Below are 23,579 nucleotides of genomic sequence, written 5' to 3'. Positions count from 1 at the left end.
AGTGTGAGGGGTTGCATGAGTATGGTAGGGTGAAGATCAGGATGAGTAAGGTAGGGTGAAGATCATGATGAGTATGGTGTAGAAGAGGTGGAAGTATGGCAGTGTGAGGGTGAGGATGCGTACGGTAGGGTGAGGGTCATGTATGGTAGGATGAGGGTCAACACAAGTATGGTAAGGTGAGGGTCAAGGCAAGTATGGTGGGATGAGGGTCAGGATGAGTATGAATGGGTAAAAATAAGTCCAATTAAGGTAGGGTAGCAGGGAGGACGACCATGTTAAAGTTAAGGGTAGAGTGAGTATTGCAGGGTGAGTGTGGGGGGGGGGGGCGATCGTAATGAACAGCTTGAGTAAGGTGAGACAAGATAAGTATGGTAGTGTGAGGGAGCTGGATGAGTATGGTAGGGTGAAGGTCAGGGAGAATATGGTAGGACAAGAGATAGAACTATTATAGCAGGGTGAGGGAACAAGGTGGGTATAGTAAGGTGAGGTACAGAGCGAATGTCTGGTAGTAAGACAGACTGGGAGAGGAGGGAGAATTTGTGATACGGAGAGAGTGAGGTCCTGGGTTTCCAAGGTCGTGAGAGGCAGGGTGAGGAAGGGAGAGTGAACCCTGACAAGTAGATGTGTAGTAGGGAGAGTAGAATAAAAACCAGAGAAAAAAATATGCTCTGGGTGGACAGGTCTGACTGAAGGAGAGGAAAGAAAATGTAAATTGAAAGATTTCCAAGGGAGATTGAAGGGAGAGGGAGGAGGGAGAGTAAGAGATGTGGTAATGTTTAGGTGTAGGTTGGTGAGTGTTGTGCTTAGGTGTGAGGATGGTTGGTGGGGGCTGTGTTAGGTGTGAGGATGGTTGGTGGGGGCTGTGTTAGGTGTGAGGATGGTTGGTGGGGGCTGTGTTAGGTGTGAGGATGGTTGGTGGGGGCTGTGTTAGGTGTGAGGATGGTTGGTGGGGGCTGTGTTAGGTGTGAGGATGGTTGGTGGGGGCTGTGTTAGGTGTGAGGATGGTTGGTGGGGGCTTGTGTGAGGATGGTTGGTGGGGGGCTGTGTTAGGTGTGAGGATGGTTGGTGGGGGCTGTGTTAGGTGTGAGGATGGTTGGTGGGGGCTGTGTTAGGTGTGAGGATGGTTGGTATGGGCTGTGTTAGGTGTGAGGATGGTTGGTGGGGGCTGTGTTAGGTGTGAGGATGGTTGGTGGGGGCTGTGTTAGGTGTGAGGATGATTGGTAGGGGCTGTGTTAGGTGTGAGGATGGTTGGTAGGGGCTGTGTTAGGTGTGAGGGTGGCTGGTGAGGGCTGTGTTCAGCGTGACGATAGCTGGTGAGGGATGTGTTCAGCGTGACGATAGCTGGTGAGGGATGTGGTCAGGTGTGAGGGTGGCACGATCGGGCTGTGGTCGGGAGTAAAGGTGGCTCGTGAGGGCTGTGGTCAGTGTGGTGATAGCTGTGGTTAGAAATGAGGGTGACTGATAAGGGCTATAGTCAGGTGTGAATGTGGATAGTGAGGGTATTAGTCGATAAAGAGGGCGGCTGGTGAGGGCTATAGTCAGGTATGAGGAAGGGTGATGAGGGCTGTGGCCAGGAGTGATGGAAGGTGTTGAGGAGTGTGGTCAGATGTGGGAGTGCTTGGTGAAGGGTGTGATCAGGTGTAAGGGCGGGTGGTGAGGGCTGTTCTCAGGTGTTAGGTTGGCTGGTGAGGGCTGTGGTCAAGTGTGAGAGATGTTAATGAGGGTTCCAGTCATGAGTGAGGACGAATGGTTAGGGCTTTGGTCAGGTGTGATGGTTAATGTTGACGGCTGTGGTCAGAGTTGAGAATGGATGGTGAGAGCTGTGTTCAGGTGTGAAGAAGGGTGGTGAGATGTGCGGTCAGGAGTGAAGGCTGTCGCTGTGATCAGGTATGAAGGAGAGAGGTGTGGGCTGTTGTCATGTGTCAAGTCTGCTGGTAACGGCTTCTGAGGGTTGTGGTCTGATGTAAAATTGTTGCTTGTCAGAGCTGTGATCAGGGAGGGTGGGGAGGGTTGTGGTCAGCTGTGAAGGTGAGCTGTGAGGGCTGTGGTCAGGTGTAAGGGCGGCTGGTGAGGGCTTAGGTAATGTATGAGGATGGATGGTAAGGGCTCTTTCTAATATGAAGTTGGCTGTTGAGGGATGCACTTTGGTGTGAGAAAGAGTGGCGAGGGTTGTAGTCATGTGTGAGTGCAGGTAGTGAAAGTTTTGGTCAAGTGTGAGGTCGGATGGTGAAGATTGTAGTCAGGTGTGAGGGCGGGTAGTGAGGGCTTTGAGTACGTATGAGGTTGGGTGTTGAGGGCTGTGGTCGTGACTCAGTAGGGGTATTTTCTGAGAGACGGAGTCAGGTTTGAGGTGTGGCCGGGTTGAGAGATCTCATGAGAGGCGTTGCCAGGTTTGAAGGGAATGCTTGTTAGAGATATGGCCAGGTTTGATGCTTTCGTGCAAGGTTTGAAAAGAGTTCGTGAGAGGCGTGGCCAGGACATGTGTGGCTAAACTTTAGGATGCTAGTAAGCGGTGTGGACACTGTTGAATGGATTCCGAAGGTGGCACCGAGTATGAGGGACTCAAAAGTGTGTTGCCAGGTTTGAGGTGATTTGTGAGAAGTGTATCAGGACCTGAGCAGGCTTTTAAGGGGCGTGTCCATGTCTGAGGGAGCTTGTAAAATGTGACAATGCCTGAGGGGGCTCGTGAGAGGTGTGACTAGGTTTGAAGGAGCCTTTGAGGTGTGGTGAGACTTGAGTGGGCCCTTCGTCGATTTAGACGGGTTTGAAAGGGCTTGTGAGAGGTGTGACCAGGTTTGAGGGGACTCTTAATAGGTGTAGCCATGTCTGAGAGGGCTTGTGAGAGATGTGCCCAGGTCAGGTGTGGCCCATGAGGGGGTAAAACTTGACTAGAATCAAGAGGTGTGTCCGGGCTTTAGGAGGCTCGCTGGAGATGTTGCCAGATTTGTGACGGTTCGTGAGAGATGTGGCCAAGTCTAAGGGAAGGAGGGTGGTGACATTTGTATTGAAGAATGAAAGAGGCTCAGGTATGGCCAGATTCAAGTGCGGGGTGCTAAGGAGTATGACTAGGATTGAGGCGGCGCGTGAGAGATCTGGTCAGGTTTGACTGGACTTGTGAGAGTGTGTGGCCAGTCTTGAAGGTGCTTATAACAAGTGTGATCAAGTGTGGTGGGGAGAGGTGAAAGGTGTAAGCATGTTTGAGGGGTTCGTTAGAGGTCTGAACAAGCTTAAGGCGGCTAGTTTGTGGCGTGATCAGGTTTGAGGAAGTTCGTGAGAGGTGCACTAAGGTTTAAGGGGACTGGCGAGAGGTGTTGCGAGATATAAGAAATACAGAGAGAAATGTTGCAAGATATGAGGGAGGGCTCAGGTCATATTACGTCACATGAGGAGAGTCAGTTCGAATCCCCTCATCACCCTATTAGACAGCGAAGTCAGGGATGCAGCTCATGGGGACTCGTCACACCCGGTCTTAAAATAGCCAGTCACCAGATCCTACCACCGGAATCCTACAGAGATCACTCGAAGATACGAGGATGGGGAACTCATTATGAATGATAACAGCATAACAACAACACTGACAAACATTTTTAGTTCTGTTTCTACGCTAGAAAAGCAACGACAGGCATTTTCAGTGATAAGTATGACACACGATACCACAATTTACTGTCATAGTTATAGAAGTACCAACACAGACAGATAAGTCCTGATTGTTTCTATCCGTGATTCATTAAAAACATCAAACTCGAAATTGCCGGACTGTTAACCCATTATATTTTCAGCAAATCGCTCCAGGATGGAACAGTCCCACAGGGCTGGAGACTAGCAGACGTAATTCCTATATACAAAAAGGGAAGCCACAAATATCCTGGTATATATCTTCGTTTTGTCTCACATCATTTATATGTAAACTTCTCGAGTCGATTACAGGAGGTAAGATCGTAGCCTATCTGGAACAACATAGCCTGATCAATAATAAACAGCATGGTTTAGAAGACGCATATCATGCCTTACAAACCTACTTGAATTTTATCATAAATCATTCTATGTCCAAGACAAGACAAAAGCAATAGATGTAGTATTTCTGGACTTCCACAAACCATTCGATAAAGTCCCCTACGTTGAATTGATGCATCAGATCTGTGCCTTGGGGATTGCTGGTTGCATAGGAAATTGGATAGAAGCCTGGTTACTGACAGGAGGCCGAGTTATAATGAATGGGGGATCATCACCGTGGTCACCCGTTACTAGTGGAGTCCCTCAGGGATCAGCACTTGGACCTACACTTTTCATCATGTACATCAACGATAGTGCTGTGGTCTAAATAACCTAGTGTGTAGATTTGCAGATGACACAAAGATCAGCTTTGCCATGGTGACTGAAGAAGATAAGCTAAGATAACAAGAGGATTTAGATTTAATCACTGAAGTGTTTGGTAAATGGTAAATGCCATTTGACGCCAATAAATGTCCGCTGTTACAAGTAGGAAACCTAAGTAAAAAGAATTATCATGAACTGATGGGCAGCAAGATAAAGGACACCCCTAGTGTGAGAGATCTAGGGGTCACTGTCTCTAGTAACTTCAAATTCTCCCAGCATTGCAATGAAGCTGCCATAGAATTGATGACAGAAACTTTACTTACAAAAGCAAGGATGTGATAATGACACTATGCCTAAGTATCGCTAGACCAAAAGAGAGAGAGTGAAGTTTTGGGTCCCCCCACCTAGGCAAGGATATTCTCAATTTGGATGCAGTGCAGCGAGGAGCAACTAAATTGATTCCCTCCTTGCGTAACAAACCATTTGAAGAGAGACTGTGGGAATTAATCTTGTTCTCCTTAAGCAAGATGCGCCTCCTGGGGCAAATCAACAGAATGTTTCAAAATAAAAGTTTCAACAACGTCGATATTGAAAATCTCTTTACAATAGCGCCAACATTACCAACGAGAGGAAGTGGATTAAAACTCAGAGGTCACGGAGTTAAATAAAGACTGTACGAAATATTTCTTTACCAACGACATTATTGACACGTGTAAAAAGCTCCCAGAAATGTTGTTCAGAGCAACACCTTTCTTATCATCAAAATTAGGCTTGATCAACTCTTGCCACTCTCCGGTATTGAATAATGTATGTAATTAGTTATTATAACGTAGTGGTATACCATGCTACCTTCTCAACCACTGATCTCTCCCTGGCAAAGCTGCAGTAACACACCCATGTCACCTGCTTTGATAGAGAAAGTAAGAATTACTGTATCATTCTTCACATAAGGAATAAAATAGGCATGATAAGTCGAGATGTTGGAGCTCAAGTTTATCCTTACTATTGTCTTTATAACAAAAAGTGAAGGAATGCTTTGTCGTTGGTGATGGCATGCATAACATGTTCATGTTCATTCTACCTTCTGACTTTCCTACATAAATTTTCTTCTGGCTTATTAATCCTGCAAGGTATTTTTTCTACCTGTTATCTGTTCGGCGCGTGCCGGAGGGAGTGGAGTGTGGAAAGAGAGCCTTTGCTTTGCTGTCCTTTTCTTCTGCTTTTAAGACTGTATGTCTTTTTGCATTAATGTTAAGCCCAGACCATCTCGCTTGGACCTTGGGTGTGTGTGGTCTGTGTATCTATGTAACTCGTTGGAGGTGTTGTAAGATATGAGTGTCTGGCGAGAGGTGAGGCAAGAAGAGAGAAGGGGTGGGGGCTTTTGCAAGAGGGGGTTCATGAGAGATGTTGCAAGATATGAAGAGGCTCGTGAGAGGTGTTGCAAGATGTGAGGTGCTGGTGAGACATGTTTCATATAGCACAGTCCTAAGGACATGCCAGGATGTGTGTATGAGAGTGAATATAGAGAAGGTGAAAAGTACAACATAGGCCAAGTAGGTAAAAGCTTAAACACCAGAGTTAACCAACAAAACTAGTGTCACATGTGGTCAAGAAAATTGTGTCCCGTTTCAGTAGGAGGACCATCACAGTGACAGGAACAGTGCTTGCCACATTGCTAAAACTAGGACTCCATTAGAGAGAAAGATAACAGAACTTTGTGTAATATTGAAAACGAACACATGAATATCTGCCATGGCCACTTTCACTGTGATCCACTAATATCAGATTTGGGATGTAAAAGGCTCTTGCTCGCTTGACGTGTTATAATCTGACTCGTTGATTATGTTTAATTAACCCCACAATGACCTGAGTTTCTCCTGTGTGTATTACTTTTTTTTTTACTAGAAAATAGTATTGATTACGGGCACTGGTTGCTGCCAACATCACTGTAACTCTTGTAAGGAAACAGTCACCTTCTTTTCAAGTGTGAGAGATCTTCCGCGGCGAGCGAGTGCTTGTGGAAGATGTGGTACAGAAGAAGCAGACGTTGACTCGGCCAACCATTGAGTTGCTAAGACCCCAACAATACATGTGGAAGGTGTAGGGTGTCGGGTGCTCCATGGTGGGGCCTATGAGGAAACACGCTGGAAAATGAGGGGGGAAAACTATTGATAGATATTGCTGATACTGAATGAGAGGATCAGGTAATCAAGTAAGTGCTAGCTCAGATATGCCATACAAGGTTTGAGGTTGAGATGAATGAGACACTCTCTCCGGGCAGGTGGTCGGTACTCGGTGTTCGCGACGGGCGAGCTGCACATCCGCCACGTCACGAAAGCCGACGAGTTCCAGTCGTACCACTGCGAGACCCAGCACGTCCTCACTGACGAGACCACGATATCCGCCGTCGCCGGCAGGTGAGTAGCAGTGAGTCACATCAGCGACCGACCAACCCAGGGCAGTAGGTGGTCTTGACCAACACATGACTCAGGTCAGTGAGTAATCCAGGTCCGCAGGCGAACTAGAACAGTTTGTTGGCTTGATTACCAGGCGAGCCAAACAAGCTGGTGAGCCAGCTCGTTAACTGGATGAGACCAGTGAATGTGTCACGTCAGCGAGCTCGACCAACAGGGAGAATAAGTTCATGAGTGAGTCAGATTATTGCTTATCACAAGTTAGTGTGTAAATCAGGTTATTGCTTATCACAAGTTAGTGTGTAAATCAGATTATTGCTTATCACAAGTTAGTGTGTAAATCAGGTTATTGCTTATCACAAGTTAGTGTGTAAATCAGGTTATTGCTTATCACAAGTTAGTGTGTAAATCAGATTATTGCTTATCACAAGTTAGTGTGTAAATCAGATTATTGCTTATCACAAGTTAGTGTGTAAATCAGATTATTGCTTATCACAAGTTAGTATGTAAATCAAATTATTGCTTATCACAAGTTAGTGTGTAAATCAGATTATTGCTTATCACAAGTTAGTGTGCAAATCAGGTTATTGCTTATCACAAGTTAGTATGTAAATCAGGTTATTGCTTATCACAAGTTAGTGTGGTAATCAGATTATTGCTTATCACAAGTTAGTATGTAAATCAAATTATTGCTTATCACAAGTTAGTATGTAAATCAAATTATTGCTTATCACAAGTTAGTGTGTAAATCAGATTATTGCTTATCACAAGTTAATATGTAAATCAGATTATTGCTTATCACAAGTTAATTTATAAATCAGATTATTGCTTATCACAAGTCAAATGAGTCAGATCTCTAAGTGAACCATGTCAGTAAGTGATTAAGGGAAAACAAGTGAGCCAAGTAATAATGTGAGTCACATCAGATGGCAACCAGGCACTGAGTCAGTCTAGTCAGCATAGAGCGAGTCACAGTTGTGTGATATGTCAGTAAGTAAATAAGTGTTGTCCAAGCAGGACACCTGGATTCTCGACAGATCGGCACCGTCAAGTTTGAAAGGACGCAAGCTATCGGTAAGATAGGTCAATACAGCTCAGCAGCAGGGAATTCAACAGATGAACTTGTTAATCAGGAGCGAAGGATAAGTAATGAATAGTTCAGAGAAGTATATCCCTATTCAGCGAGGTCAGACCAGCGGTAAGTATAACGTCTTGATCACACAGATGCAGCGTATTAGTGAGTAGATCATCAGATGGTAGGTAGTCAGTATGGCATGTCAGTCAGTCATCCTGTAACTTAGCAAACTTACATTCCAGCGTTCCCAGCATCCTTGGACGCTAAGAATCATCGAAGTCCCGTCTGTCTCTGCTTTCACCTTTGCTCAAAATCACTGCATGTATCTTGTTCGCGAGGTGGGGCTTTCTTTTATCCAAAAGAGGTCGAGTGGAGCCATAACTGGTCTGTAGACAGGAGACAGAGGGTTGTATCATAAGGGAAGGTATTTGAGGGGCTGGGGAAAGATGCCATAGGGATTAGTAATCGCACCTTTTTTCCTTCATAGTTTCTGTCAATATTCCAGACAGAGGAGTAGCTGTAAAGATCAAGGTTACTGTCAACATGAGACTAGGATGTACGTAAGGCCACATTCAAGCACGGCTGTCAATACAAAATGGTCTTGACAAGTTATATCAGAGGTCAGATGAAATGTGGAAAACCCTAAAGTTAGGCACATCGGTGATACGAGCCACACGTATGATTACCAGATGTTTGGTAAGTCCTCATAACAAGTGGCTGAAGAGAAGGATCCTGAGCTGGTGGATAGAAATGTCCTTGACTATGCAAAACAATGCCTAAACGTAAGTAGGAAGACAAACAAGGGTTGTATTCATAGCCAGAAGTTCGACATATGAAACCCCAACTGAACTTAGCCAGCAGAAGATGACTGAGGCAATTAACCAGGGTATAAGTGTATAGATAGTAAGTCAACTGGAGGCTGGCTTACAAGAAGCAGATCATCATAGAGTAAGTCAGCGAGACAGTAAGGAAGAGTTCTGCAGACAGCAACTCAGCAGAGGATGAGGTAGAGGACTGACGAATAGGAATAACCCAGTAAGAAAACTCAGTGTAAAACTGGGAATCAAGAGGCGAGTCACCAGAGGATGAAGTTACACCTCTCACCAGTGAAGTCAGGCTGAGGCAGGTCATCTTGAGATAGGTCAATAGGTAATGGCTCAGCAGGGAAGTGCTCTACAGAGAACAAACCTGCATAAAAGAAATAAACAGACGCAAATCACCACAGTTTAAACCAGTACAGGGCAGGTTAGCCACAATAGTCTGCTGGGAGTAGATTACGAGGGTAGAGGGCGGGTCAGTATGGGCGTCAGTCAGCAAAATATGTGTGTCAGGGAGAATCATATGGTCAGGTGGCAAGTGTGCAGGAGACGCGTCATCAGCAGGAGTCAGATAAGCATAAGTTATCAACCGAACCTAACCATCAGGAGTGGATTACTCAGCAGGTGTCAGAGGCAGGCATGGCACGGAGCAGGCCAGAAGTTAGGTGATCAAAGGGCGGTTCAGTAGTGAGAGGTCGGTAGACGTGTTTGCTGTAGGGCAGATCATGTGGAGGTAACTCAGCAAGGCGCAAGTTCACAGGTAATAAGCTAATGCTATGCAAGTAAGTACGGGAAGAGCAAGCATTAACAAAGGTGTGTCAGCATGGGCATGTCAGCATGGGCGTGTCAGCTTGGGCGTGTCAGTATGGGCGTGTCAGCATAGGCGTGTCAGCTTGTGCGTGTCAGCTTGGGTGTGCCAGCAGAGCAGATTTTCATACGTGAGGTCAGCAAGAGATACATCAGCAGGACCCGTCGTTGCTTGTAGGTCAGCAGGAGAGAGAACATCATGAAACAGGTCAGCAGGAGAGAGGTCATCATGAAGCAGGTCAGCAGGAGAGAAGTCATCATAAAACAGGTCAGCAGGAGAGAGGTCATGAAGCAGGTCAGCAGGAGAGAGGTCATCATGAAGCAGGTCAGCAGGAGAGAGGTCATCATGAAGCAGGTCAGCAGGAGAGAGGTCATCATGAAGCAGGTCAGCAGGAGAGAGGTCATCATAAAACAGGTCAGCAGGAGAGAGGTCATCATGAAGCAGGTCAGCAGGAGAGAGGTCATCATGAAGCAGGTCAGCAGGAGAGAGGTCATCATGAAGCAGGTCAGCAGGAGAGAGGTCATCATGAAGCAGGTCAGCAGGAGAGAGGTCATCATGAAGCAGGTCAGCAGGAGAGAGGTCATCATAAAACAGGTCAGCAGGAGAGAGGTCATCATGAAGCAGGTCAGCAGGAGAGAGGTCAACATGAAGCAGGTCAGCAGGAGAGAGGTCATCATGAAGCAGGTCAGCAGGAGAGAGGTCATCATAAAACAGGTCAGCAGGAGAGAGGTCATCATGAAGCAGGTCAGCAGGAGAGAGGTCATCATGAAGCAGGTCAGCAGGAGAGATTTCATCATAAAACAGGTCAGCAGGAGAGAGGTCATCATAAAACAGGTCAGCAGGAGAGAGGTCATCATGAAGCAGGTCAGCAGGAGAGAGGTCATCATGAAGCAGGTCAGCAGGAGAGAGGTCATCATAAAACAGGTCAGCAGGAGAGAGGTCATCATGAAGCAGGTCAGCAGGAGAGAGGTCATCATGAAGCAGGTCAGCAGGAGAGAGGTCATCATGAAGCAGGTCAGCAGGAGAGAGGTCATCATGAAGCAGGTCAGCAGGAGAGAGGTCATCATAAAACAGGTCAGCAGGAGAGAGGTCATCATGAAGCAGGTCAGCAGGAGAGAGGTCATCATGAAGCAGGTCAGCAGGAGAGAGGTCATCATGAAGCAGGTCAGCAGGAGAGAGGTCATCATGAAGCAGGTCAGCAGGAGAGAGGTCATCATAAAACAGGTCAGCAGGAGAGAGGTCATCATGAAGCAGGTCAGCAGGAGAGAGGTCATCATGAAGCAGGTCAGCAGGAGAGATTTCATCATAAAACAGGTCAGCAGGAGAGAGGTCATCATGAAGCAGGTCAGCAGGAGAGAGGTCATCATGAAGCAGGTCAGCAGGAGAGAGGTCATCATGAAGCAGGTCAGCAGGAGAGAGGTCATCATGAAGCAGGTCAGCAGGAGAGAGGTCATCATGAAGCAGGTCAGCAGGAGAGAGGTCATCATGAAGCAGGTCAGGACCAAGCGGTTGGTTGATGACAGGTCAGGAGACTCAGTGTGTGCAGTCTTCAATAACGTAACAAAGAATGATGAACAACCTAGTGAACATAACCACCTGGTGTGTTCTCTCTCTCCCGGGTTGATGATGAACAGCCTAGTGAACATAACCACCTGGTGTTCTCTCTTGCAGGCTGATGGTGAACGAGCCGAGGTCGTCAGTTCCCCCGCGGATCACCGACTCTCGCTCCAGCGTCTCCGCCACCGTCAGGCACACCATCGAGCTCCCCTGCGCTGCCCAGGGCTTCCCCATACCCCACTACCAGTCAGTACTCAGCCTTGTTGTTTACACAGACAACAGTCACGAGACGTATGCACTATAACATGACCCTCCCAGTCAACACTCAAGATACCAGTGAGTGGATGTGACCACACACACACACACACACACACACACCAGAACACTTGCTTTACCACAGTCATTTGTTTACGATTTGATTTCACCATAACATTTCTCTCACCAGCTGGTACACCAGTACATCAAGTGACCTCTCTCGTCAACACTGTGGAGTCACCAGTCTGTATATACCCAACCCAGCACAGCACAGTCACCATTCACTAGACACCCTCATCATCACTAACTGTCTACCAACTAGCTCAGGCGTCTGACGTCAACAATAATCAGAGAGATAGTCATTATATGTTTTTATTGACAGTTAGTCTGAACTCACTAACTGTACAGGTCGCTATCCATGAACACTCTCGCTAACACTGTGCATTAACCTGTTCATGAACACCCTCACCATGACTGTACAGTTACCTGTTCATGAACATCCTCACCATCACTATACAGTTACCTGTTCATGAACACCTTCACCATCACTATACAGTTACCTGTTCATGAACATCCTCACCATCACTATACAGTTACCTGTTCATGAACACCTTCACCATCACTATACAGTTACCTGTTCATGAACACCCTCACCATCACTATACAGTTACCTGTTCATGAACATCCTCACCATCACTATACAGTTACCTGTTCATGAACATCCTCACCATCACTATACAGTTACCTGTTCATGAACACCCTCACCATCACTATACAGTTACCTGTTCATGAACATCCTCACCATCACTATACAGTTACCTGTTCATGAACATCCTCACCATCACTATACAGTTACCTGTTCATGAACACCCTCACCATCACTATACAGTTACCTGTTCATGAACACCCTCACCATCACTATACAGTTACCTGTTCATGAACATCCTCACCATCACTATACAGTTACCTGTTCATGAACATCCTCACCATCACTGTACAGTTACCTGTTCATGAACACCCTCACCATCACTATACAGTTACCTGTTCATGAACATCCTCACCATCACTATACAGTTACCTGTTCATGAACATCCTCACCATCACTATACAGTTACCTGTTCATGAACACCCTCACCATCACTATACAGTTACCTGTTCATGAACACCCTCACCATCACTATACAGTTACCTGTTCATGAACATCCTCACCATCACTGTACAGTTACCTATTCATGAACACCCTCACCATCACTATACAGTTACCTGTTCATGAACACCCGTGCAATCACAGTCCAGTCTCCTGTCCATGAACACCCTTACCAACAATGTACAGTCTTCCACATGAAGACCACATAACTCACTCCAACACTAAATTTAGCATCACCAATTACTTTACACTTTCCGCTGAAAATAGGTATTCACCATTACTTTAGCCTTACCCGTTCAGCACTGAGTCCTGTTATTGCATTGTTGTCATCAGCACTCAGTAATCACCAGCAGTCATTATATGTGATGACCAACACTGTCACTGTATGTGGTTATCAGCACTCAGTACTCACCACTACTTTCACTTAATGTGGTCATCAGCACTCGGTACTCACCAGCACTGATCACTGTATGTGGTCATCAACACTCAGTACTCACCAGCACTGATCACTGTATGTGGTCATCAACACTCGGTACTCACCAGCACTAATCACTGTATGTGGTCATCAACACTCAGTACTCACCAGCACTGTCACTATACGTGGTCAGTAGCACTCATTACTCATCAATTAGTTCATCATTCACACCAACAGCAGATCACCAGCTGCCCTACACTTGACCCAATGGTTCCCCACCGTGGGTGGTGCTCCTGCTGCTCCCTGCACAGTGGGTGTTTTTGAAACAGAGGAGACGATCAACACGAGACCAAGGGTGGTGGGGGACTCTCAGATCAATACAGTGCACATGGTCTCAACATACAGAAATAAAGGTCATTACTTGTCCCCAAAACAAATATATCAGCTGACCTCAGTACATCAATAAAACACTAATCTGGTGGCAGGAAGTGTTTCCATTGTCTTACACTATTATTTTTTTCCAAAATCAGTCATACGATTTAATGAAAGCATTTGAATGTTTAAAAGAATTACTGAAGTTCCAATAGTTTGCTTAACGACACCATCAAAATTAAGATTTTTTTTCTATTCCAGTAAAATGGATATGATTTTCCGTTTGTTACAGAAGTTCTTACAAATATCATAAAGTTTTGCATAACACTGATGCCCAATCTCTCTGTTCAAGTAAGATTTTCTTTTTCTAATTTACGCCCTAGTCTTGTCCAGGTGGCGAGGGTAATATTTGATGAGGGGGAGCCTGGTTGCAATGTTGATCCCTCACTTTAGTCGAATTGTAGAAGTTCTCTTGACAAAAACATTATTGTTATAAAGTTGATTTGAATTTCCATGGAAGGAAGTTGAGTAGGTGGGTGGGTGAATGGGTGGGGGGAATCGGTCATCATTGGCTCGTGAAGGACTGTGGGTGAAGAAGATTAGAAACCACACATCTATCCAGCAGTAGATGCTTATCTATTGCTTGACACTCACACCATTCACTTTATGCTCTCACTAACATCATACGGTCACCAATCACTGTACGCTCGCACTATCATCATGCAGTCACCGTTATAATCATTCATTGGTCAACACATGTCACTCACCAATCAGGTAAGGTCTCAGGAACGCTCCACAGTCACCAGCTTGTCACCAGTCACCAATATAGACCACACCAACAAACGTCACTGCACAGTCACCAGTTAATGCACGTTTACGAACATGATACAGTCACCTAGTCAGCACAACGTAACCAAAATTATATATAAAACTCTCTTGAGTACGGTCAAGTACATTTGAAATAATCCTCTTACGATGAAGAGAAAGGATCATCATCAGTTAATGTTTTAGAATATGATATATTGGGAGAGGATGAGGTGTACCGATGCTTCCTCTGCCAGTACAGTATTTTTGCATGAATATTTTCCTTTATGTTAGCTGAGATGGCACAGACAGCTGAGGCCCTAATCAAGAACATCCCATTAACATCGCAATAACGATACAAACATATATATATATATATATATATATATATATATATATATATATATATATATATATATATATATATATATATATATATATATACATATATATTTATATATATGGGTTGATTAGAAAGGGTAGTGAGTGGTGGTATGAAGAAGTAAGATTATTGGTGAAAGAGAAGAGAGAGGCATTTGGACGATTTTTGAAGGGAAAAAATGCAAATGAGTGGGAGATGTATAAAGGAAAGAGACAGGAGGTCAAGAGAAAGGTGCAAGAGGTGAAAAAGAGGGCAAATGAGAGTTGGGGTGAGAGAGTATCATTAAATTTTAGGGAGAATAAAAAGATGTTTCTGGAAGGAGGTAAATAAAGTGCGTAAGACAAGGGAGCAAATGGGAACTTCAGTGAATGGGGCTAACAGGGAGGTGATAACAAGTAGTGGTGATGTGATAAGGAGATGGAATGAGTATTTTGAAGGTCTGTTGAATGTGTTTGATGATAGAGTGGCAGATATAGGGTGTTTTGGTCGAGGTGGTGTGCAAAGTGAGAGGGTTAGGGAAGATGATTTGGTAAACAGAGAAGAGGTAGTAAATGCTTTCCGGAAGTTGAAAGCCGGCAAGGCAGCAGGTTTGGATGGTATTGTAGTGGAATCTATTAAAAAAGGGGGTGACTGTATTGTTGGCTGGTTGGTAAGGTTATTTAATGTATGTATGATTCATGGTGAGGTGCCTGAGGATTGGCGGAATGCGTGCATAGTGCCATTGTATAAAGGCAAAGGGGATAAGAGTGAGTGCTCAAATTACAGAGGTATAAGTTTGTTGAGTATTCCTGGTAAATTATATGGGTGGGTATTGATTGAGAGGGTGAAGGCATGCACAGAGCATCAGATTGGGGAAGAGCAGTGTGGTTTCAGAAGAGGTAGAGGATGTGCGGATCAGGTGTTTGCTTTGAAGAATGTATGTGAGAAATACTTAGAAAAGCAAATGGATTTGTATGTAACATTTATGGATCTGGAGAAGGCATATGATAGAGTTGATAGAGATGCTCTTGTGGAAGGTACTAAGAGTATATGGTGTGGGAGGCAAGTTGTTAGAAGCAGTGAAAAGGTTTTATCGAGGATGTAAGGAATGTGTACGTTTAGGAAGAGAGGAAAGTGATTGGTTCTCAGTGAATGTAGGTTTGCGGCAGGGGTGTGTGATGTCTCCATGGTTGTTTAATTTGTTAATGGATGGGGTTGTTAGGGAGGTGAATGCAAGAGTTTTGGAAAGATGGGAAAGTATGCAGTCTGTTGTGGATGAGAGTGCTTGGGAAGTGAGTCAGTTGTTGTTCGCTGATGATACAACGCTGGTGGCTGATTCATGTGAGAAACTGCAGAAGCTGGTGACTGAGTTTGGTAAAGTGTGTGAAAGAAGAAAGTTAAGAGTAAATGTGAATAAGAGCAAGGTTATTAGGTACAGTAGGGTTGAGGGTCAAGTCAATTGGGAGGTAAGTTTGAATGGAGAAAAACTGGAGGAAGTAAAGTGTTTTAGATATCTGGGAGTCGATCTGGCAGCGGATGGAACCATGGAAGCCGAAGTCAATCATAGGGTAGGGGGAGGGGGCGAAAATCCTGGGAGCCTTGAAGAATGTGTGGAAGTCGAGAACATTATCTCCGAAAGCAAAAATGGGTATGTTTGAAGGAATAGTGGTTCCAACAATGTTGTATGGTTGCGAGGCGTGGGCTATGGATAGAGCTGTGCGCAGGAGGGTGGATGTGCTGAAAATGAGATGTTTGAGGACAATATGTGGTGTGAGGTGGTTTGATCGAGTAAGTAATAATAGGGTAAGAGAGATGTATGGTAATAAAATATATATATATATATTCCTACGAGTCCACGGGGAAAAATGAAACACGATAAGTTCCCAAGCGCGCTTTCGTGTAATAATCACATCATCAGGGGAGACACAAGATAGATATATAGCAGTCAGTTGATATACATCGAAGAGACGATGTATTCCTCAAACATACCTATTTTTGCTCTCCGAGATAACTTTCTCTCCTTCCACACGTTCTTCGTCGCTCCCAGAACCTTTGCCCCCTCTCCCACCCTGCGACTCACTTCCACTTCCATGGCTCCATTCGCTGCTACATCCACTCCCATATTTCTAAATCACTTCACTTCCTTCAATTTTTATCCATTCAAACTTACATCCCAATTAACTTGTCCCTCAACCCTACTGAACCTAATAACCTTGCTCTTATTCACATTCACTCTCTCCTTTTACACACTTTTCCAAACTCAGGCACCAACTTCTGCAGTTTCTCACTCGAATCATCTACAAGAGCTATACTATTGGCGAAGAACGACTGATTCACTTCCCAGGCTCTCTCATCCCCACCATCGCCCCTCTTTCCACAACTCTTGCATTTACCTCCTTTACCACCCCATCCATAAACAGGCTAAACAAACATGGGGAAATCACACACCCCTGCCGTAGAACGACATTCATTGCGAACCGATCAATTTTCTCTCTTCCTACTCTTACATATGCCTTACATCCTTGGTAAAAACTTTTCACTGCTTTCAGCAACTTACCTCCCACACCATACACTCTTAAGACCTCCCACAAAGTATCTCTATCAACCCTATCATTTCTTTCTCCTGATCCAAGAATGTTACATACAAATCCATCTGTTTTTCTAAGTATTTCTCACACACATTCTTCAAGGCGAACACTTGTTCCATACATCCTCTACCCCTTCTAAAACCACACTGCTCTTCCCAAATCTGATGCTCTGTACATACATGCCTTCAACCTCTCAAACAATACCCTCCTATATCATTTCCCAAGAGTACTCAACAAACTTAAGTCTCTGTAGTTTGAACAATCACCTTTATCGCCTTTTCCTTTGCACAATGGCACTATGTATGCATTCCGCCAATCCTCAGGCATTTCACCATGACCCATACATACAGTGAATATCCGTACCATCCAATTAACAACACAGTTACCCCCTTCTATAACATATTCTGGTGCAATATCATCCAAACCCGCCGCCATGCCGAACTTTATCTTCCTCAAAGCTTTCACTAGCTCTTCCCTCTTAAGCAAACTCTGCTCCCTAACCCATTCACTTTGCACACCTCCCTGACCAAAACACCCTATATCTGCCACTCTATCATCAAACACATTCAACAAACCTTTGAAATACTCACTCCATCTCCTCACTTCATCACTACCTGTTATTACTTCCTCACTTGCCCCCTTCACCGATGTTCCCATTTGTTCTCTTGTTTTACGCACGTTATTTACCTCCTTCCGAAACATCTTTTTAGTCTCCCTAAAGTTTAATGATACCCTCTCATCCCAACTCTTATTTGCCCTCTTTTTCAACCCATGCACCTTTCTCTTGACCTCCTGCCGCTTTCTTTTATACATCTCCCAGTCATTTGCACCTCTTCCTTGCAAGTATCGTCCAAACGCCTCACTTTTCTCTTTCACTAACAACTTAACTTCATATCATCCTCACTATCCTTTCTAATCTGCCCACTTCCCACCTTTCTCATGTCACATACATCTTTTGCACATGCCATAACTGCTTCCTAAATTCATTCCATTCCTCTACCACTCCCCTCACGTCAATTTCTCTCACCTTTCGCCATTCTACACCCAATCTTTCCTGGTACTTCTTCACACAAGCCTCTTTTCCAAGCTCACTTACTCTCACTACTTCATGATAAGATTATGTAGTTATTAGGCCATGCACGCTCATCTCTATACATTCTATATAGAGCTGACACTCATCAGCTGTATTTGGTCATTATACATTACACATGGTCGACAACCGCCGTATCCATTCACCAACCATTCACTGCAAGCAGTCATCAGTTGGGACATCGTACCACCAGTAACATACAGTCACTCACCAAACATTTCTCACTCACAATGCACATACAGTCATCAGTCACCTTCTACACTCACCAACAGCATCTTGTCAACAGGTACTACCACTCCCACCAACGACATACAGTCATCTATGACTGTCGACTTTCATCCAACAACATACAGTCACTGCGCGCTGCCCATTATCACCAAGAACATACAGTCTCTATTGCCACACTCTCCTTCCTCCCATAGTCAACGGTCACCTGTCACTGTCCAGTTTCAACATCAGTCACAAGCCGCATTTGTAGCAACGTTCAGTCACTACTTGCCCTCGTGAACTACATACTATTAACAGTCATTGTCTAAAGTCGCAAACAAATGTAATCATTATGTTCTGTCGCCAGCAACATACAGTCACCAACCACATTCATCGTCAACAAACAGTCACCAGTCTCTGTTTACTCTCTCCACCAGCAAACAGTCACCAGTCTCTGTTTACTCTCTCCACCAGCAAACAGTCACCAGTCTCTGTTTACTCTCTCCACCAGCAAACACTCACCAGTCTCTGTTTCCTCTCATCAACAGCGAACAGTCACCTGTTCATTCTCACTACCAACACAGTCACTTCCCCTCTCACATCATTACGACAGAAACCTCATTTCATCAAATATCATTTTGCCTTTCATCATTTCGCTGCCATTGTTCACACTGGGGTGTACTGAATCATAGTTTTTTTTTTTTCCAGTATCAAATCAGTGTCACTCTGTATACACACTGTGTCACCTCATTTCCATTCTCACGAATGCAATACTAGATTTGATGAAACCCCTTAAGTGCTGAGGCCATTGTCAAATCATATTTCACTTTTCTTATTTCATCATACTTTGGCTTGAATGGTATCATCTTTGTCGGAAAATTATGCTCATATCTTTATCATTTTTTTTCTCCATTTATTATATTCTAAGACCTGAGTGAAGTCTTGCAATTTTCATTGTACACGTCGGTGATCGACCATGTGGGAAACATGCTGAGAACATGTATGTGACCTGCCAGGTGGCGTCGGATCTCCGGGAAAGAGGAGGTGACGGTGGTGCAAGACGGACGCATCCAGCAGGTGGGAGGGTCGCTTCTCATACGGCAAGTCACCGCAGCAGACGCCGGCAGGTAGGAAAGTCACAAGCGTCTCCCTCGATTACAACAACCTAACGTTGAGTAAGCAATTGAGTTCGTCTCTCATACTGGCTGGAGTCAGTCACGGACAACGTGCGTGATGTGGGAATATATATTATGAAGAATGAGGAACACTTAACATTGTCTGTGTCCCTCTGTGTAGTCGTACCCAGAAACATGCATGTCTTCATGATGACCGAAGCTCACGCTATGTACCTTGATTGGTGTTGGATAAGAACATTATGAGTTCCATTTCATCGTGTAAGAAACCATTACCTGGTGTTAGCTTTTGGCAGACACTATAACAGGTTTGTTCCTAGGGACCTGACAGTACCTGTGTATCTTTTGCTACCTACGTGTTTGGTTGTCAACACTTCTGCATAACTGATTCCTAACAAAGGTGTATGTGTTTATGTAGTTATATCCAAGCCACTGAAATGAATTTAATATGATATATATATATATATATATATATATATATATATATATATATATATATATATATATATATATATATATATATATATATATATATATATATATATATATATATATATATATATATATATATATATATGTTGGAAAGGATCACAATTTTGCGCGTGATCAAGATATTCCTATGAGTCCACGGGGAAAATGAAACACGAAAAGTTCCCAAGTGCACTTTCGTGTAATAATCACATCATCTCAACATGACAGAGTTAACTTATCATCATTTCAATCTATGTTCCTTAGGGCATTACGTATTTGCAGTCCAGAATTTATTGATGATGAGTTTGAGAAGATATATTCTATTGGATCTAAGTTAAAGTACCCTAGATCTTTCATTGATAAATCCCTTAAGTTAGCAAAGAAATCATTTTATAGAGTTGAGCCCAAACCTCTCATTGACACCAAGAATCTTTTAGTTCTCCCTTTTAATAATCTTTCATTTTGCTTCCCATGTTGCTTAAATCCTTTAATGTAAATGTTGCCTTTAGCGACAATAATACTATAAAGAATATCTTAATCAGGAATTCACCAGAAAATTCTCTTGGTTGCATCTATAAAGTGCCTTGTGGAAACTGTGATAAATCTTATGTTGGTCAGACTGGTAAGGATCTTTCAGTTAGACGTAAGCAATATAAATATAGTATAAGAATAGGACAAGAATCAAATGCCTTGTTTAATCATGTTAAAAACTATGATCATTGTATTGACTGGAGTAACGCCATCTCAGTTGTTAACTCTAACTCTATTAACAAGAGAAATATCATTGAATCTTCTATTATTAAATACACAAAGAATTATAATCTTAATATTAGTGATGGTCTATACAAATTAGATAACTTTATTGTTGATAAGATTTGTAAAATGATAAGTTTATGAACGCTCGTTGTATGTTTTGGACAATCATATGTTTACTAAATGGCGTCCTAGCTTCGTCTCTTCGATGCATATCAACTGACTGTTATAATTCTCTCTTGTGTCTCCCCTGATGATGTGATTATTACACGAAAGTGCACTTGGGAACTTTCGTGTTTCATTTTCCCCGTGGACTCATAGGAATATATATATATATATATATATATATATATATATATATATATATATATATATATATATATATATATATATATATATATATATATATATATATATATATATAGATAGATAGATAGATAGATGAATGGATAGAGAGATGGATAGATAGATTTATAGATAGATGTTTTCTCTTTTTATATTAGCTATGTAAAAGTTGGCATATGTTAAAGACTGTGGACACTCGATACTGAAGGTTGCAGCGTCGAAGTCCTTCAGTTAATATAAAAGAGAAATTGCTGGATGTGTTGATTACTGCACGTTATGGCTATGTGTATGACTGACGTGCTCACTGATACCACACTCTCCAGTGTGTGTGTGTGCGTGTGTGTGTGTGTGTGTGTGGTTATATATTTGTATTTACCTATTTGTACTCTACGTGGAGGGAGTTTTACACTCGTGGGACCCCATCTCTTGATCTTTTTCAACTGCTAAATGATTTCTTTCAATTTCTCTGAGCTGTCCACATTTGCAGTGCAGCTTTAAGTATGTCCCATTCAGCCATTATCTTTATATAACAAAAGTACTTCTCTATACATTTTCTCTAACAAGTGTCTTGCTTGATTTCGTGTTATGGCCTCTGGTTTTCCTATCTCTGATCATTTTCGAGGGTGTGTTTACTGTCTACAACATCAAGCTGGCTCAAAGTCTGAGAATTGTGATCAGGTTATCTCTTACTCCTTTCTCTTCCATGGCTGACAAATTCAAGGCCTCTAGCCTTTGTTTGGAACTCATCTTTCTTCATTTTTGTAACACATTTATAAACATCCTCTATATTTTGTCTTTTAGTTGTACCTCTCTAAGTGCTGTGATCAAACTTGTGAAGCATACTATAATTTTGGCCTCATGTAGAATGTGAATAGCTTGCTGAACATATCCTTATACGCGAAGTTGAACTCTATTTTGATATCTGCCTGAATACCGTTTGCCTCCTTCACTATTCTTCTGAAGTGAGAATCTGGGGGAAGGGTTAGGGACGTTGTTCATTCCCAAGGCTTTCTCGCATCCATTACTGCAACTCAGTTCCTGTAAGAGAGTCTTCATAGCAAGGCTTCCCTTTATTGAGACCTTATTGTGTTACATTATTTAGGCTGATTTCTTCACCCTGTGCCTCAGATCAACTTTGGAAAGTCATCATAGTTCCCTTGTGAGTTGATGCAATCCCCCACGATTTTCATTTCTCCCATGAACTGGGTATCATCCGCAAACATATCTAGGTAGTAGTATAATCCTTCTGGCAAGTCATTCACATAGATCAGGAAGTGCAGTGGCCACAGATGCGAACCCTGCGGAACGCCACTGTTGACCTCAACCCATTTCATTAAGGTTCCTTTTGAAATGCGTTCTTTGTTCTCTTCCTCTAACATCCTCTTCTGTCCATCAAAGGAGTCTTACCCTTGTTTCTGCCAGAAGAACCAGTTTCTTTACTATTGTACCTATATGGAACAGTGTCAATTACTTTCTGGCAGTCCAAATACAGGCAATCGACCCATACTTCTCTCTTGTCTAAAACAGAGTTCACTCTCTCGTAGAAAGCTAAGACACTCGTTACACATGACCTCGTTCCCGTAAAACCACTGTACTGTTACTCACTTTGTTTATTTCTCATCTGCCGGAAGTCATCCATTTGCTTTATGATCTATCTTTTTCATCACCTCACACACCACACTCGTCAAGGAGACCGAGCCGTAGTCTAGCACCACCTCCCGATCTCCCTTCTCATAAATGGGCACGATGTTTTCCATTCTCTTGGTCATTACTTTTCCCCAGCGACACCCTGAGTAACATTCCAAGCGGTTTGTTAATGTTTCACTAAAGATCCTTAGGTATTCTGCAAATGTCTTTTCCAGACATTTCGGTGCTTTCCAAGACCTTCCAGTTCCATATTTCTGGTATTGGGTTATAGTGTTTCCCACTGTGAAAACACTTAAGTTCCATGCAATTCCTCAAATATCCTTGGATGTGATTACGATTCGTGTTTTATGAAGAGAGTTTTACACTTGTGTTGCCCCGTCTTCTCAACCTTCTATACGTATGTTTACCATATCTTTACCTCTACGCATGTACACCCACACCCACTCACCAATACACACACTAGCCTATAGAAGAGAATGAATAAGCTGGGTGGACTGTCGACCAGCTGCTGCGACCAGAATTCAAACCAATGCAGGTTTGATCCTAGGCGGCCCATGCATGTGTGACGGTTCGCAACTCTAACGCTACACCACAGAGGTCCCTGTATGTGTGTGTGTGTGTGTGTGTGTGTGTGTGTGTGTGTGTGTGTGTGTGTGTGTGTGTGTGTCATTACACATCTTGCTTTGATCGGGTTATGAAGTGGAAATTGATTCAGTCTTTAATTGCGGCCGAGCTATCACAGCAGTTGTGATTTTTTCTTTTTTTGTTTTGTTATATTGGAGGCTCCAGTCATGGCCAATAGTCCACATCAAGGCCGGGCCTTAATTGAAATATAGAGAGAATTATGAAACGGAAAATGAAAAGACATGGGAAAGTATTTACGAATTTTGGAGGAAGTGAAGGACCTGTCTTTTGAAATATGCCAGGTCATAGTTATTGGGAAAGACATGAGAAGGTAGAGAGTTCCAAAGCTTCGACGTGTAGGGAAAGAGGTAGGAATCA

The 23,579-nt window shown here is 43.4% G+C and overlaps 1 protein-coding gene across 1 annotated transcript in view; it reads left to right on the top strand.

The window, feature by feature from the left end:
* Nucleotides 1-23,579, top strand: part of LOC139759720 (cell adhesion molecule Dscam1-like) — a 206,320-nt gene that overhangs the window by 169,305 nt on the left and 13,436 nt on the right. Inside the window, exons 6-8 of the mRNA XM_071682115.1 lie at nt 6,599-6,734; nt 11,104-11,235; nt 19,245-19,355. Coding sequence (XP_071538216.1) covers nt 6,599-6,734; nt 11,104-11,235; nt 19,245-19,355 — 379 coding nt within the window. The remainder of the gene's footprint in view (nt 1-6,598; nt 6,735-11,103; nt 11,236-19,244; nt 19,356-23,579) is intronic.

Source organism: Panulirus ornatus, chromosome 34 (assembly GCF_036320965.1).
Source record: "Panulirus ornatus isolate Po-2019 chromosome 34, ASM3632096v1, whole genome shotgun sequence".
NCBI lineage: Eukaryota > Metazoa > Arthropoda > Malacostraca > Decapoda > Palinuridae > Panulirus > Panulirus ornatus.
The sequence above is the reverse complement of the archived record's forward strand: the minus strand, read 5'-3'. Positions and strand labels throughout refer to the sequence as shown.